The 18,519-nt window shown below is 41.5% G+C and overlaps 1 protein-coding gene across 1 annotated transcript in view; it reads right to left on the reverse strand.

Annotated features, from left to right (window-relative positions):
• Window positions 1-3,697: 3,697 nt before the first annotated feature.
• Window positions 3,698-18,519, reverse strand: part of LOC147432035 (shaggy-related protein kinase epsilon-like) — a 43,183-nt gene continuing 28,361 nt past the window's right edge. The window contains exons 9-13 of the mRNA XM_086491844.1: window positions 11,779-11,862; window positions 11,592-11,694; window positions 11,428-11,499; window positions 5,050-5,336; window positions 3,698-4,063 (exon numbers count right to left, since the gene is read on the reverse strand). Of these exons, the coding sequence (XP_086347970.1) occupies window positions 3,698-4,063; window positions 5,050-5,336; window positions 11,428-11,499; window positions 11,592-11,694; window positions 11,779-11,862 (912 nt within the window). The remainder of the gene's footprint in view (window positions 4,064-5,049; window positions 5,337-11,427; window positions 11,500-11,591; window positions 11,695-11,778; window positions 11,863-18,519) is intronic.

Genomic DNA, 18,519 nt, shown 5'->3' on the forward strand with positions numbered 1-18,519 from the left:
CTTTGTTGAACTTGAGTTCATTTGATTTTATGACTTGTATATATTGGTTATATACATCACTCCATGCAAAGGATTCTATCAAATGTTGGTTTTCGTTATTGATCCAAGGAAGATATAGCAAGCATTGTTCTCTATAGTGATCTTTTGGGTTTTTAAGAATGTTATATTTCACGAATCTTATAATCTTAGCTTTGTGCAATTGTTTGTATGTCATTCCCTTTTGTTTAGTTTTTAATGCATATTCAGTCAATCATAGATGATGGAGACTTTGTGATCTTTCAGCATATTTATCAATAATGTTTTGGAAGAATACGATTGTGTCAAATGGGTCTAGTTTCTGTAGAGATGCTTTTCTTTTGAGAACTAATGCACGTTGATCAGGAGGGTTACGGCTTATGTATATAAAGTCACCAGTTGTAATATGAAGTGGTAACGATAGTGCTATGTAAGATGCTTGTTGTGCACTAATTTGTTGTGTGTTAAGAATAGTGTTGCCGACCTTACGTAGCCACTCAATTGTTGTTGCATTATTGGCTACACAAATATCAAATTGAGATTTTATTGCTCCTATCAATGTGTTGTCGATTTTTGTCATGTATGATGTGCAATAACTTGTTGCACCATGTGCGTTCAAGACAAACTGAATATCAGTGTTTGCGTCCCATAGTATTACAATCATGGGATTGAAATTGTTTGTATAAATGTCCCTCATATTTAGTTTCAAGGAGAATGTTGTCGTGGATAGTGAGTTTGTTATTGCAAAAGTATATTCTTCAAACGTCAAATACAGGCTTTGTAGCCATTCCTCAAACAAAACAGTAGTTTCAGTGGGAAGTGTATCAAGGCTATTCTTAATGCATTTAAAAGTTTTCTTTGCTTCTCATTCGATTTTTGTAGTCATTGGTAGTGGATGGGGAGCCTTGGGAAATCAAAGCGACAACATTTTCTTTTCTTGAGGCAAGTTTTTCTATGACGATGTGTCTGTATTTCACGAAGGTCTAATGGAAGCTTGGAGCTATCTGTACTTATGTACTTGCCTACAAACGCCACAATAGTATCACCTGTGTCATGTTCAAATAAAGGAGCTTCTTCAACCCATAAAAGACCATGATCATGCTGACTGCCATGGCTTTGGAACTCTGTCACGAAGAAATAATGAAGAATTTTCTCACATAATGTGCTATCATTAAGTAGTATTCTTTTCATGGCTGTGAAACAGTTAAGGTAGAAGCGAGTTGTTGTTATTGGATCTGCTCGCACCAAACATCTACGGAAGGAGCTATCGCTTTCATTGCTATCTTGTTTAAGCGGGACTATTTGTTTCAAGGCATCAACAAGGTTTTTCCAACGTTTTCAGCTGAAGAGAATGTTACAAAGAAAGTTGGTGGCCCTAGTTGTCGAATCATACCAAAAAAAAAAAAAATTCTTATAATCTAGCGAGGTACAAAGCGCTTCGAAGTCTCTATAGCCTAGTTGTGATGAGACTACTTTCTCTATGTTTGTGTCCTGACAAACCTGTCCAGCAGACAAGGTTGTTCCCTCAAGTTTTGCTTTGCGGAGGCGTATCCAAATGGAGGATAGTATTTTTTGTGTCATGATTTTCACTGGATTGAAAAATAAGTTTTCGATGTTGAGGAAAAAACGTCTTTGTGCATGAGCTTCATGTGGCTACTGTTTGGTGATTTTTAGATACGTATTGGTGGTGTTTTCTAGGCTCTCCAAAGAAGATCGTAGGAAAACTAAACTCCTCACAAAACTCATCAGCAAATAAACCAAGTGGATTGTTCCCCTCTGATGATGTGACATGCAAAATTTTATCGTTATAATCAACAACTTGCTCAGCAGTAGTGATGTTGTGCAAGAGCACATCAATGTCAATACTTTCCTCATCCTCCATCTCATATGTGCTTGTGTCTAGGGGAAGTGATGAGTGTGAGATTTCTTGAAAGTGTGCAATCCATTTATCATTTATGGTTTTGCTTTCCTTTTTATACAGAGAGGTATCAAGAAGAGCGTGTGTGGCCTTTGTCAGCAACAATCTAACACGGCCAGATAAGTAGCAATGTGTGTACTCGAGCTTGCGTTTGAGGCCTATCAAGACTGAAGCCTTATCTTGGATAAACCGGGGAAGAACTCGCTGTGTTTTTTCCATGTTTGCAAGAACATTGATGACACCCCCTCGCAAACCATAATGGCCATCATAAGTTAGTTCTCAAATCTTTGCAAACGGTATGCGAATGGAGACCAGGCGCGCTTCAACATTGTTCAATTGCATGATTGGCATCAGAGGGTTGTTAAAGCCCAATGTATGCAAGCCTCAAATTGCACCTTAGATTTGTTTGATTTACGTTTGCATGCACGACAACAGAATAGAGAGTAGCATCTTTTTTGTTTTCCACCTCCAGTATGTAAGCACAGTGGAGGAGCCAATTGCGTGACTTGTGAGCGGAAAAACAACCGGCCACATTTTTCGCATGGATGTGTCATTCAGTCTCTTGAGGAATTTTTTTACAATCTTGGTTTTTTTTTGTGGATGAGTGGAAGGATGTTGCTTCAATGAGGTAGTCTCCGTTAGCTTTATATGTCTTGGTCACTTTAGTTTTGTTGTAATTGCAGAATGTGTGTGGACACAAAGTGATTTTTTTTCAATAAATAAATTTGCGATTTGAGTTGCCGGTTTATCCATGTTCTCTCTCCACAAGCAGGTCAATGCATCACACTCTCTAATTGTCCAATGGACAAGCTTACGACGTGATTGCAAAGTCGTGAAAGCATAATAGATTAAGCCCATAGTAGATCCGTCTATAATTAGAAGTCCCTTTTTAATTGATTTTCCAACTACTTGTTGTTTGTTGTGTCCTCTTGTAGCATTGTGAAGGATTGTGATAAGTGCTTTTTCGAATTTGTGAGCAAAAATATTGATGACTTCCATTGTGAGACTCATCGATGTTTCGCAAGTTTCGTACGAAGCATTCAACTGTGCAGCTCTTTCACTTAATCATAAGCCTAAACGATTCAAAGCTTAGGTTTGTTTGCAATACACTATGGAGTGCTAGAAACAATTGTTGATTAAAAGGATGTGTCTGCATAAATATCATGTCAACGTAAAATTGTGTGTGTGTGTCTGTTTGTTTCTATGTGTGTGTATCTATGTCTGTGCACATAGGTATTGATGTATGGATGTGGGTATTTGTGTATGTGTCTGTGTTTGTATGTGTGTGTGTGTGTGTGTGTATGAGAGAGAGAGAGAGAGAGAGAGGGAGAGAGAGGAAGGGAGAGGAACAAAGTAGTCAAATTCTTAATGCAAATATAGGCAACAATATTGAACAAAATAAAGAATGGTATAGAGAGAGGAAGAGGGCAGTGTTCGTTGTTTTGCATGTAATTGATAGATAGAGAGAGGAGTAGAGAGAGAGAGAGAAAGAAGAAGAAGAAGAAGATTGTGTGTGTGTGTGTGTGTGTGAGAGAGAGAGAGAGAGAGAGAAGAGAAACAGATAAATATTTTGAGTTCTCAATGCAGGGGGAAGCGGACAATACTTAGAAGCACAACCACAATACTTAGGAGCACAACCAAAAGCGTGCAAAAGCACATTACAAAGAAGTAGAGGATGGAAGCATTGGTTATGTTTGAGGATATACTTGGAACAAGCAGGCAAAGTAAAGGGTAGCTAATAATGAAAGGCGAACATTCAAAACACTAAGGTTCAGTTTGATACGCCACCACATGGACACTTGCATTGATTTTGAAGCGGCCAAAAAGTGAGGTTGTTGCCAAGGTATCTCTTGCCTCAGAAACGGACTTAATGTAAATTTGGTTGAAGGTTCTATCCAATGCAAGGACTAAATCGACTGCTGCACCAATGACTTGCACGTCAGGAAGCTTTTTGTCTTTTGTTGCAATATGTGCTTCCAAATTTGGTGTTGTGATTATTGTGGTGTTGTTATTGCAAGATCCACAATAAGGTGCTTGCCTAAGTCTATAAACTTTTGTGGATTTACAATGCAAACAATGCTTCTTCAGCAATACACTGTTGAAGTTGACGAACCGAAGCGTGCCAACAACCTGCACAAGGTAACTATGTAAGAAAATGAGAGAAGTCACTTCTAATATATCACTTTATGCTATATGAGCACACCTCACGATTGTACCCCAAATTTTTGGTTTGAGCCTAAAATACAGCAGCAAGCTCCTCTCAGAGGCGCACACTACAAAGAGGCACTAGAATTGTAACATCCAGTATCGACAAGGTATTGGGTTTGCCAAGGAAAGCACCAATGTTTCTTGCAACGCAGATTACAGGGCCATCAACAACCATTTCTTGAAGCAATTGTTGGCAATCATCTCTGTGAGAGTTCACAAAACTCAGCTACAAGAGAAGATTATGGAAACAAAATCAAAAGGAGCATGAATGAATCATGGAAGATTTCAAATCTATAATAAAAGAGTACAAAACAATAAGCAAGATAGGTGAATTCTTACAAATGCCCTATTTGATGGGAGAGGACCATCTGCAACCAGAAGGTCACCAACAGACCCACCAAATCTTGACTGTGAGTTATGCTTTTGTAAAATAACAAAAGCAAGTGTGCTCAACTGAGAACATCCACTTGAAGGTTGTTGTGCACCTATGTCATCAAGAAATGTAGGTATCTTGCAGTCCGGGGCGAAGGTAAGAGACACTAGGAAAGGTTCTCATGCGCTTACAGCAGTTGTAGCATCGATGTACAAGGAATACAACGCTGACTCCCCATCTACCCTACTTTTGCGTCTGACAATTGGGCTAGCAATGTGAACAGTCACCGAGGTGGAGCTTGGTCAACGTAGAGCTCTATTATGTATGGATCATTGGCCACCACCGTAATAGTGTTGGTGCATTCTTCATCAACCAAGTCGACCTTCAAGTAACGGTTGTATTTCAGTTGGTCAAGGCCAGCTTTGTAGGTCCCATACAGATTCAATATCTGGCCCTCAATATAGAATCGTGGGCTTGAGTCAGAGATATCAATAATCAAGAATTGTGGGAGAAGACTTTGAGGAAATGGAACAACGCTAAGATCAATAGTCTTGCTATCTAGTTGAGATGATTCACCCACTCCATATAGGCCAGAAGGTTGAACAGAAGGCTCAATTTCAATCAGGCTCGGATCATTAGCATTGCTAAGAGGTATCTCCTCAATAGGGTTTGGGACAATTGTTGCTTGCAGTGGCAGGGGAGGCTCAATAGACAAAGGCTCATTATGAAGAGTTCTTGCCTCGTTTAGCGCATGGGATGGAACAACTGTTTCAACATATGCTTCCTTCTTGATATTAATGGGCTCCACCACGGCTTGCTTGCCTACATAATCCAAAAGATAGCAACATAAGCAAACACCTCTACGAGTTGATAAAATGGCTCTCAAACAAACAAGATTTTGCAATAATGAATGCTCAAGTGCAAAGTTCATCGAGTCATTCAAATGAAACAATGCACGTGCAACAGACTTGTGAGGCCTATGAAGCTCTTGCTTCAATATTTTGCGAGGCGACGATGATGTGCATGCATTTGGGGACTCATCGATACATTTAGCACTCGAGATAGGAGTACCTTCTCTCAACCTTCAAAGCTCTGTAGAACATTAATGTTGAGGGCCTAATGCCTTCTATATATAATGAAAAATTTGATAATGATAGCTAGAAAGACAAGCAAACACTCATTTGTCATACAAATTGTTCAAGACGACAACATTTTTGTATGACTACTCCTTGCATATCAAAGCACCTAGAAGGCAGAGAGGTGCTTGCAATTACAGGAAGGTGGGTAATCATATGAGAGTGGCGAATGTTCTTGTGATACGGGTCTATGTGTGTTAGAGAGAGAGAGAGAGAGAGAGAGAGAGAGAGAGAGAGAGAGAGAGAGAGATTCAATGATTATGTGGCGAGAATGACAACATATTAAGAACCATAGATGACATGACACAACACAAGATAATAATTCTTATGTTCTTATCTTATGCAGGTAGCTTGGTTATGATGCAAGGAAGTTGCACACAAAATATGATGACGACAACTTCTTCATAGATGGCCTATAGAATGCTAATGATCACTCAAACATGCCAACAAAAGTGCATGAAAGCCAAATGGAACCATTGATACCAATACAGTTGACAATCTGTTGAGAGCTAGCCTAGACAAACATGGCTTTGGACACTTTTGACACAAATGGAAAGGAGTCGATGCCGGCAAAGTACGATCACTTAAGAGTGGCCTACCAATTGGCTTGTTAAAAGCTAACAAACTTAAGAAACGCCTGCATGTATTCGCAAACATAGAGAAGAGGACATGCACCTAGACCATTGGTCTTCGACCTACATAGAAGAAGCATTGTAGGCGTGCAAGCCTATGATCATGAGAGAAGGCACGATGCGGGGATGGAAAATAAAGTCTAAGCATGTTGCAAAATGTTTTGCCAATGTCAGTCGGAATTCGAGGTGTTGTTGCTTTTCTGCTGACGTCGCGATGGGTCAAGATGCAACACAAAAAGTACAAACGGGAGAGAAATCAAAATGACAACAGTGAAGTGCATTTAAGGCTATTAAAGAGTTTTGCCAAGCAAAATTAGAAACTGCAACAACACAAAAGTCTTCAATAGCTCTCACCACCTTCAAAATCCATGATGTCAGCACCATCAGAATCTCCACTGCTTATGTACCATTCTCATGCTTCAGCAGCAAAAGAACTCCCACTATGTTGTTTGGAAGCCACTGGCAAGCAACGGTAATTTTATTATTCAATATATATCCTCACAATTTTGAGATGGACAAACGCAAAACAATCCCTGCTCTTATACAATTTCATAAGACCCCTTGCACTGTGGCGTCCAACAAATGCTAAGGCCTTGCTGTCCTCCTTGCCCAAAACAGGCAGTTTCTGCATTGCAGATGACCTCCCATCACATTGAATGTGCAGCAGCGCGAGAAAGATAGGTGTTTTGGGCTATGAGCACATTGCCATCACACATTGAATGCTCGGCAAGGCGCAACACGTAGATACCCTATGTGAGAGAAAAGGAGGCCATGTCGCCTTAGCATACGAGGGGGCAGACGGATTTACAGCACGTGAGCAAAAACGACGCCTGTCTTCAACTGCAGACCTGCGGTACGTCCGCCTGTGTTTCGCCACACGTTCCAGATGCGCGCATGCGCTGTAGACATCCCCTCATCCACGCACTGCAGCTACCTTCCCCGAAAAGACCTTCTACAGGCAGAAAACCTAATCTTAATGCCTCTCAATCCACCTGGTAGTCATCCTGGCCGTCCAAAATCAACGGGTAAAAAACTGCACGCTTTATCCACCAACCTCTCCTATGGCCTCTGCATGCCAAAAAATCCCTCAACCATGCCCTCGATTTGCAGTGCGTTGCCCTCCTCCTCCTACCCTTGCACTAACATACCTCAACCCTCATGACAATGCCTCTTTCTCCTCACTCTTTCCCTCTCCAGGGCCACAAGCTAGGCATTCTTGCTCATGCAAGCTTTTCCTAACGCAAGTTGTGATTCCTCCTCACACATACTTTCCTCTCAGAAGCCTTCCCGTTCACATTCGCATCTCAGTAAACAAGAACAACACAGATGCAAATTTACAGGGCAGAGAGAGAGAGAGAGAGAGAGAGAGAGAGAGAGAGAGAGAGATTTTGCATCGTTGCATTTTTGAGAGCTTGCGTTGCCTAGAGAAGGAGTTTGTGACGATTGTCCACTTTTACTTTTGGCGTGTCCAAAGGGCAAAGGCTTAGAGCTGCTTTCTCTTTTTGGCTTGCCCAAAGGGCAAAGGCTATAGAGATGCCTTCTCTTTTTGCTGACTAAAATAGAAATAAGGTTGAGTTGTATTTTCAAGCATTTTTTAATAGGCCAAAAATGATTGTAAATCTAATGATGAACATGTCTTGAGTTTTGAAATATGAAATGAATGCTCATTTATCAAGTAAGGATTTTGGGCTTCCTTTGAAAGCATGAAACGTTAACAACCTTACAGGTTAAATGATAAAGCTTTAGAGGCTCCACAAATCCCAAAAGTCACCTTTTCATTAGCTCTTCACTTTTTGAAACTAAACTAAAGTTGTCATTTTTGTTAGTTCAAACTTTAAAGAAGGATCTATCCTTTAGAGCTTTAATCTTTAGAGATTTTTTATTTTTATTTTTAAAGATTTTAAAATTAAGTTTAGAACTTAAGGATGTAGGAGTTTCAAAGTAAGATCTTCAATGATCCAATGAGGACGTAGATTTTTTTCTTTTAGAAGGAAAAGGTTACATGGACCCACATGTAGGGGGAGAGTCACCCCGAGACGCTAAAGTTTTAGGACTCATAAGTTTAGAGCTTTTAAAGTGGGAATTATAGCTTAGAGATCTAGAGTTTTAAATTTGTAAAAGGGGCTCTAGAGCTTAAAGATGTAGAATTTTTAAAGTGGGGTCTAGAGCACAGGGCTCTAAACCTTAAGGTATAGAGCTTAAGGGTGCTTATTAAATTTAATTCTCTGTGCTCATGTTTTTTTCTTTTTAAAGCTTAGAGATGTAGAGATTTTAAAGTGGGATCTAGACTCAGATCAAAACTTAAAATTGACGCCTTTTTTTTGTCAATGGCTATTTTGCCTATCAAAACAAGTGCTTAAAAGAAACCTCATGTCATTTGACGTGCTAGAATCTCAAAATTGCCTGTCATTTGTTGTGTTTATACCCTTGAGTTAACGTTATATATGGCAAATTATATAAGTTGATCGTATTACACAAAGCATATGAAAGGGGGCTTAAAAAACTGCATGTCAAAAAGAAATTTCTACTATGCTTGACATGCCTGGTGATTTTATCACTTGTTTTGGCTAAAATTAATTTTGATTTCTCAAAAATTGACATAATTTCTATTGGCTAATGTTATTAGAGGGACATCTCATGATGTAATAGCTTTAAAGGCAAAGTACTCAAGATGATGGAGGGGTAGAAATAGAGGAAGACAGAGGTATAGGGCATGGTGTGGTTTGGACATGGCAAGCAAGCTCCGATGACATGCATAGAGGATGGGAGAGAAATGTGGCTGCATAGGACGCGGTTTACAACCAACATGTTAATGGACGCCCCAAGTTACTTAGAGGTAGTTGGTTGGTTCTTCTGAGCCATGGGATTGTGAAAGTTATGCTTGTGGGACACAACTCAGATTGGGCAATCTTTGTTGTAGTTAGTGGACTTCTGTGTTTGGATTGTGTGCCACTCCAAGAAAACTAGCGATAGTGAATGGCTATGTTGTTGAATGTACTCCCTCCATGTGTCCGTGATGTCTCCTACCCATGTCTGCTGTCTTTTTACACAAGGTGCTGCTCTCACTACCTATTTGATGATCTCCATTTGAATTTTCTAAGAGGTTTCATTGATTTTGCATTGGTCTGTTCTATTCAAAATACTGGTGAATACTTGCATTTGAACCTTGGATTTCCTTGCCTAAATATGGGTTGGTGAATGGTTGCATTGGATTTGTGTGTTCCACCTTGCACGATTGTTGTACGACATTTGCAATGTAGAGTGGGATGTTTGTGATGGGTTTATTTGCGCGATTAGGATTGCTGGTTCTTGCTTTGATGGATTTATCTGAAGCTAAACTTTGTCGACTAGATGGTGATTGCTTTACAAGTCTATTCGAGGTCTGTGTCATTAGTGACGCACATGAGTGCTTCTAGGGTAGTCATTCAATGTGTTCTCTCCTAGTGTGCGTTTGTTCTTTTGTTGTCTGTGTGTATTTGCTCTCTATTGTCTTGACTCTTTGTTAGTCCACTGACCCACTCTTTTCTAACTTTGTTTGCTAGTTGTATTGAGCTAATTGTCAGTTTTGTGTCTAATTCCGGTCTCCCTAGCACTTCTATCTCCCTTGTTTCTTTACTATTATATACCTCTCAAGTCTCTATACCTATCATCTTTGGTGCCCAGGTTCTACATCTCTACATTCACTTGAGCGTCCCAGTTTGAGTGCACTTGTAGAAGTAACCATTGCTTAGCTACTTCATATGTGCCTCATTGCTTGGATTTCGGGCAAATGGTCACCCACAGATTAGATTTTACATCTGTGCTAAACGTCATCTTTCCTAACTAATAGATTTGGGATTGTAGTCAAGTTGTATCTCGTATCTTTGATCTGCCTTCTATTGTTGGGTTAGATGCATCCAAGTCATTTTTATTCTCATCTGCTACGAAGAGATCTACCAATGGCAGACGTGCTTTATCTTCGATTTCAGGCTATGAGCTCTTTCATTGCTTCTGAGCCTCACTGCTTGATTTCGGGCATCCAAACTTCTTCTTCTGTAAACCCGCAACAATGATGATGCAAAAGCCCAAGCCAAGATGTGCCTCAACTGTAGCCTGCATCCTAGGGGCAGTTGGTGGTGAAAATGCTGCCATAGTTTTGGCATGGATTTGAGGTTATGAATGTTGGGTTTGGCAGAGTGGGGCTATGGGCTCAAGCACATGTTCGATAACATGACCGTCCTTACCATAGTGTCTGCTTTGGCATCCACTGCATGCCCCTGCTAGTCCTCAGTATACTACTCTTGGTGTGTTGTGAGAGTGTGGTGTTGGTGCCTCTGCATATCTTGACTATTGTCTCCCTTCAAGGAGAGAGAACGCTTGAAATTTGAAGCACGAGCCTTTCCCGAGGAAACTTGCCTATGTAGCAGAAACAAAGGGTGGCACAAAGGCAAAGCTGTGGTGGCATATCCCCTTTTGGGACCAAACCTTTACTGCTCGTGAATGCACCAGCCATACTACGAGTTGTGCAGCTTGCAGGTCATCAGCATGTCACCAACAGCTAGTCATTGTGGGTGTCCATTTTACCTCTCATAAAGGAACAAAGGAACATATGAATTTGGGGTATTTTTGAGACGACGACAACAATTCCAATCCCATTGAATAGCTGAGCACTCTTCACCCAAAGAGTGTCCATTGTGAATCCTTCTCATAAATATCTAATGATCTCTCTCTCTCTCTCTCTCTCTCTCTCTCTCTCTCTCTCTCTCATCATCATCAAAAGGAACTCTCACGTTCCAATGCATTGACTCTTGTTTTTGTGATAGATTCAAATCTAGCTCTAGGCATGTGGTGTGCTATTGCAAGTTCCTCTAGATTATTTTTAAACCACTGATCAAAGTTTTGGCGTAGGCTCGACACACCTAATTATCCAAGATACTAATGAAAGGGAAGACTCCAAGCATTGATGTTGATTGCACAAAGGAACGCTTGCTACATTTGACATCTTTGCGTAAATCTCTACTTATGCGTTGTTAACCAGAGTTTGAATCCATGACAAGGTGCCAGTAAAGAGCAAACTGATATCTTTTCAATGTGTATAGACAAGAAGAAACCAGTTCTTCTTGTCAATTCTCCTTCGAGTGCAGAGACATACAGAAGAAAGTTAACCTGAGGATATTTGCCTTTCAACATGCTCCGGTATCAATTTTTGAATCATCTCAGGTGTAGCACCTTTCAACTCTGCATAGGCGAGTTAAATTAGTCTTCTTACGATCCAAAACAACCACCCAAAATAAGGAAAATTGAAAAAAAAAAACAAACGCCCTTATTACCTCGAGAGTTGAAATTGAAGAGGGGAGGCAATGCACGCCCATTAGGCAGCTTGGTTCTTGGGTCCCTCAACTCATCAAAGTAAGGATGAACACATGCTTCCAACTGCCATATACATATGTTTTATGAGCAGTATACTCCCCTTTAATTATGTTTTTGAGCCATAAACACAAGGCTTGCTAAGCATACTGCGGTTAATCGAAGGGTAGGAGAATATTGTAACAGTCTTGAAACAAGATCCACAGCGTCAGGTGGCGCTTTCTTGTGAAACATCTGCAACAACTCTCTCTCTCTCTCTCTCTCTCTCTCTCTCTCTCTCTCTCTCTCTCTCTCTCTCTCTCTCTCTCTCTCTCTCTCTCTCTCTCTCTCTCTCTGTTTTTTTTTTCTCCTTTCTTTGGCAGGAAAAGTGGCTGGGTACAAAAGAGACCTCTGGAGATGCTCGATGATCTATCACCCAGAGAATGTAAAAAAAAAACAGGGATAACAATGTGAGAGCTGATTTCTATGTGGAACAAAAAGATGCTGGTTTCTAGAAATTGAAAATCCGTCAAAATTAGCAAAAATAATGGACTTGTACACTTCGTATTACATAAACAGAAATATGCTAATTACAAAACACAACCAAAGCCAAAATACAACACAATACAAGTGAAAAAAACCCTCAACATCTTCGGGGTGACAAAGCTGAGGGAGGGATACATGTAAATGGGGCTGAGATGGAAAACAGCGGAATGATACATGAAAACAGGGCTGAGATGGAAAACTGAACCACATAAATCTGGCTGTGAACTTAGCATCCACACCACGAAGAGCAACTTCTACCGAAGAGCTTGAGTCCTCCCAAAAGAGAAGCCTTGCTTAAGCATCTTCCACCAGGCGAGACAAGGGAACAAACCAGCCTTGCATGAGCATCTTAAGTCCTTCAAATGTGCTCCACAAACAAGGAAAAAGCAACAGCAAAAAACAACACACAACCACAGACACAACCCCAGGGCCCACCCCACTACAGGCAGACTGTGTATGACAAGCAAAGCAAGCAGCAGCACACAAAACAAAAATGAAAAACAAGGAAAACCAAGTGACCCACAGCCTCCTGCAAACTGAGGAGAAGAAGATGGCATGAAGGAGAAGACAGTAGCAGAAAGACCATGGCTGTCACAAAGTAATGACATGGCTATAACTAGCAGAAGAGAAGAGGAAGAAACTGATCGCAAGTGATGATGTGGCAAAATGACCGTACGGCCTACTGAAGTGGCACCCATAAATCACCCCGGAAAAGTCAGGCAGCTGTACAGCTGATGAAGTAGATTTTAACAAGTGTGAACCCAGTTATTGAGCGCTAATCAAGTTCAGCAGATGCTTTTGGCAGCACCCAATTTTGCTTTGTTGCTTTTAGGCGAGAGGCCTTTATAATTGAGCCTAGGGGGTCACTTCTTCAAATCAAGGTTGCATTCGATACTCGTATTTATCATTCTTCCCATATTGTATAATAAATACGTGTACTGGTATTAGTACTTAACGTACTTGTTATTTATATGCGCTCACCATGCATGCATGTACATTATCCCATATTGTACAATAAATGCGCGTACTGGTATTAGTACTTAACGTACTTGTTATTTATATGCACTCACCAGTACATGCGTGTATGCATGCATGTGTATTAGGTTGTAGACATGTGTATGTATTTATGTGCCTGCCGCTGCTGGCCGATGGATGCCGTATGCAGGATTGGAATTTATGGGACTCTTCTTTGGATGCAATTTCTGCTTGCCATATCTATGCTTCTCTCCTACAGGACTCTTGGCTGGCTGATCATTGTAATGCGCTCTAGGATTTACACAAATCCGATCAATGGTGGAGGCAGGCTCTTACTGCAATCTGGAAGTCTCGCTTGCCTCGTAAGGAGTGTTTGTTTCTTTGGCGTTGTTTGTTGGGAGTTCTTCCAATTGGAACACTCCTTGCGGCGCGTCGTATTAGCTTCTCTCGTTGTGTCGGTTGCTCCGCTGATGATGAGACAGACAGACATCTGCTTTGGGAGTGTCGCTGCACCAGGGCTTTCCTTCGCCACGTTTCTGCTTGTTTGCACATTCGATTTCCCTCAGCAGTCTTCCACAAATAATTATGGCTTTTCGGAATTCTTCCAAAATACCTCCGCATGTTTCACTAGCATGATCCAGATCCTTTTCCATCGTTCAAGTTTTCGTTGAGGCAATCGTTACATTTTGCCTTTGACAATGGGACATATCCCTGGAAATCTTGCAGCTCTTCTAAGTTTGCTTTTAGCGCTTTTGTATCGCAGAGCACTTCAGTGTTCTTCCCTTTTGTAAGGTGCAGCGGAAGTGAATGTCGAACTTTGCTCAAGATGAGTGCTCCAAAATGTGCTCAAGGATTCCTTTTACTTACGAAAGGGAGAGCCTTTTGTTCCTTTATTGAGAGAGTTCAAATGATCACAAACAAAGTGGGTAAACACTGTGCATGAAAGTACTCAGACTGAGAGATAGAGAGAGAAGAATACGACACCAGACAGGTTGTCAAACCCTCCTCCAAGGGCCCCTCTCTCGATGGCAAGAGAAGTCTGTGCTATTGATTGCACAAATCTGGTACAAGATGCTGATGCAAATTCTTGACGCTACAATGCAATGTGGTTCTAGGTCGGAGACGATGATGTGAGACTAGGCTGAAAACTGAATGCTTTGCGATTCTGCAACTGCCGACGATGACGAGGCTGATCTGAGGCTAAGTGTTGAAATCTGTTGGCTGAAAAACGCTAAACCTGCTAGCTGAAAAATGTTCTACCTGCTGGCTCGGAAAACGCTGAATCTGCTGATGTATGTCAAGGCTGGAAACGCCAGCAATCCAAGGCTGAAAAACGCTAGGTGAATCAGGTTGAAAACGTTGTTGTGGAAGGGTTCTTACTTGAGAAGTTTTCCAGAGTGCTTGCTATAACTTGATGCCTTTGCTCTCCTTCCTCTTATGCCAGATTCCACTAGCGCTAGATGTTCTTTTATACAAGCTTGCTAAATTGCCCTACCAAGTTCGCAACAAAAGTCACTTAAAAATAATAAGTGAAAAATGGCTAAAATAGGGAAAGTAGGTTCTGTGCACTTGAAAATGCTCCTGATGGATTCCAATGGTAATGCTGATGATCATGATGTGTGCAACCAGAGGATATGCATCTACTCTAAGTGCCTAGGCATGCACGGTCTGTGCGACCCGACGTGAACTTAACATCCCTATCTGAAACAATCGATTTTGGCAAACCACAGAGGGGGTACCAATGCTTTATGAACAACCGTGCCACGTCTTGTGCGGTGACTGTGGCCTTACAAGGAATCATCATGCAAAACTTGTTGAAACGATCAACAATTGTTAAACATTGAGTGTTCCTTGAATGCAAACTAGGTGGAAGATTAATCACAAAATCCATGGAAATATCTTGAAAAGGTCCATCGGGAATAGGCAGCGGAAGCAAGAGGCCTTAGTGCTTACCCCGCGGAGCTTTTACCTTTTGAAAAATAATGCACTGTGTGATATAACGAAACACATCTTTGCGCATTTTAGGCCAATAAAAGAATCTTTCTATTTTTTCCAGAGTGGTGTTCATTCCCCTGGGCCCACCTGTGAGAGAGTCATGTGCATCATGCAATATGGTTGGCCTGAAAGAGGGCAACACACAAACATTGACGAAAATACAACAAACCGTCACGAATGAGATAGTTGCTTGGCCCTTGGGAAGCAAGAGCCTGCAACCATTGCTTACCAAACTCGGAATCCGCATACTGGTTCTTCATGCTGTCGAAAAAGACACACCCTGAAGAGAAACTGTGGATCTTGACTCAAGAGCCAAAATCTGTCCTTTGCGACTTAACGCATCTCCAACAGGGTTAGCTTTTCCAAGCACATACTCAATCAAACCTCCAGATTGCTCAAAAAATTGTGACCACCGTGCTTGGCGATCACTCCAATGTGCACTAGCCATAGACTGGAGCCACTTGAGGGCTTGGTGATCTGTGCGAACTGTCAACTCTCTACCATAAAGAAAATGCTTCCAATGCTTAAGAGAGTGAATGACAAACTAAAGTTCTTTATCATAAACTGAATAGCTCTTTTCTGCACTATTGAGCTTCTGACTAAGGAAAGCTACTAGACGACCATGCTGCTGAAGCACAGCGCCTATGGCGACATTGCTCGCATCCGTCCATACCTCAAAGAGGTCATCCCAAGAGGCAAGGATAAGACACGGTGCTTCTATCACCGCAACCTTGAGAGCTACGAAAGCCTCAATGGTTCCTTCGGGCAAGTCTACGCGCTGACGGCGAGTCTTTACCCCTTTCAAAACATCAATCATAGGTGCGGCAATGCGTACAAAATTCTCTATGTGCGAACTATATGCTTGACATAAACCAAGAAAAGAACGCATATCATATGCAGTTTTGAGCAAATCCCAATTACGTACCTGTTCCACCTTCGCGGGATCTAGCTTGACGCCTTCTGCAGAAATGATATAACCCAGATAAGTAACTTCAATGAGAAAAAACTCAAATTTCTTAGCTGCAATGTACAATTGACACTCATTCAAACGGGTTAATACCCTTTCTACATCCTTTTCATGTTGTTCCCACGAGGTAGAAAAAATGAGAATATCATCAAGAAAGATGAACACATATACACCAACCATATCGCCAAAACGGCCTACCATGAGACGATTGAAAGTACCCACGGCACCTGTTAATCCAAAAGGCATGACTACACATTCCCATTGCCCTCGCTCTGTGCGAAAAGCGGTCTTGAAGATGTCGCCTTTGAATATCCTTACCTGATGGTATCCACTTTTGAGATCAACCTTATGAAGACCTTTGCCCCATTGAGCCTATCGAGGATATACTCAATGCAAGGCATCGAAAACTTGTTCTTGACAGTCATCTTGTTCAATGCCCTTTAATCAACACACAAACGAGACGAACCATCCTTCTTGCGGACAGACAAAATAGGAGGACGTATGAATCCTCAAGCCACCAACTCCGTGAGTTGCCACTCTAACTCTTCTTCCTGAGTCTTGTTCAAACGGTAGGGAGCCTTACTGACAGGCTGTGCCCCCTCTGTAAGCTCGATGCGAAGGTCCTCCGGCCACTCGGGTGGGAGACGGGATGGAAGATCATCCTGCAAAAAGAGATGCTTAAACTTGGTAAGCAAAGTTGAATACCTGTCAGGAGCCCAAATGCTCTAGGTAACTGGAGCGGCATAGATGAATGCCGCTTATGCTCGTCATAATTCACGCTTTGCCTGCACATGTGAAATGAAAGGCAAAGAATCTAAACCCTCCTCAGCACGAATGATCATGGGAGAGTCAATTTGGGCATTCAATATGAGAGTATTGTCCTCCCAATAAATGAGAGGGTTATGCTCATGAAACCATCGAATGCCCAAAAGCATATCACATCCTGAAAGAGGAGACACGACAAATTTTCTACGGAAGGCAACTTCTTGAACTGAAAACAACACATCACGGCACTCTTGCGTGATGAGAGAGTCCATACCGGGAGCGAAGCCAGACACCTAGAGAGGAGATGTCGGACTAACTTATAGGCGGAGGCTCTCTTTACAACAGAGGCACTAATCACATCATGCATACTACCTGAATCAAACAATATGACAAAACGCTAACGTTTCACATGACCATAACACTTCATGCGAGACTCATCAATGTGTGTGTCAGCAACATGTGATGACGCAGATTGATTCATTAAAGTGCTTGTGGTAGTTGTGGGTTCCTTGGGTTCTTTAGATGGCGTTTTAGGACAAGCCTTCTTAATGTGACGCTTAAAGTGACATTGATAACATCTACCTTCCTTAGCATAAATCACTTGTTCTTCAGCCGTTATGTATCCTCCCATAATTCCTTGTGCGGCTTTTTCATCCGGGGCTAGCTTAGGTTTTGCAGGTGCTTTAGCTTTACCCTTAGATTCATTTTGAGAGTTCTTTTTCGAAGGATGAGAGGAAGATTGGCTAGAAGAGTTACCATTCTTACCGTTCTTACCATTCTAAGGGTTCTAAGAAGTCTGAGAGGTACTTTGAGACGACTTGTTCTCCTTAGGCTTTCCCTTCTTGTGCTTCATCTCCTGTGCGAGAGCAATCGCTACCGCCTTGTTGAGATCCACGAGATTGAAGACTTTCACATCAAACCTGATAGAGTCGTCCAATCCGAAAATGAAAGCCTCTTTGCGCTTTGCATCCAATTTGCGTAATTGGGTGCCAAGCTGCAAAACGCACGTGCCAACGGAAAAGAACAGACTGAACAACTCTAAGCACTTCAAATAATACCTAAACTGAAAGATGCACAACACACGAGACGGGGAGTGGCAGAGTTCTTCAGGTTGAAAAACGCTAGGTGAATCAAGCTGAAAACACTGTTGTGGAAGGGTTCTTGCTTCAGAAGTTTTCCAGAGGGCCTACTGCAACTTGATGCCTGTGCTTTCCTTCCTCTTCTACCAGATTCCACTAGCGCTAGGTTTTCTTTTATACAAGATTGCTAAATTGCCCTACCCACTTCGCAACAAAAGTCACTTAAAAATAATAAGTGAAAAATGGCCAAAATAGGGGAAGTAGATTCTGTGCACTGGAAAATGCTCCTGATGGATTCTGATGGTAATGTTGATGATCATGCTGTGTGCAACCAGAGGATATGCATCTACTCTAAGTGCATAGGCATGCACGGTCTGCGAACAGACTCACAAAAGTGCCAGAACACTTCCTAAGCTAGACTAACTAAACCATTGACTTGAAGTAGCTTGTCCACATGCACATAGGGTTAGATGTGCACGTGACACCTTTGTATATGATCTTTTTGGTGGATTTTCCTCGCCTTGAGGTTTCCCACGGGTAAATTAATCAAAACAGATTCACAAAAAAAAAAAAGTATGTATATAT

Source organism: Adiantum capillus-veneris, chromosome 20, assembly GCF_014529385.1.
Source record: "Adiantum capillus-veneris isolate H3 chromosome 20, ASM1452938v2, whole genome shotgun sequence".
Taxonomy (NCBI): Eukaryota; Viridiplantae; Streptophyta; class Polypodiopsida; order Polypodiales; family Pteridaceae; genus Adiantum; species Adiantum capillus-veneris.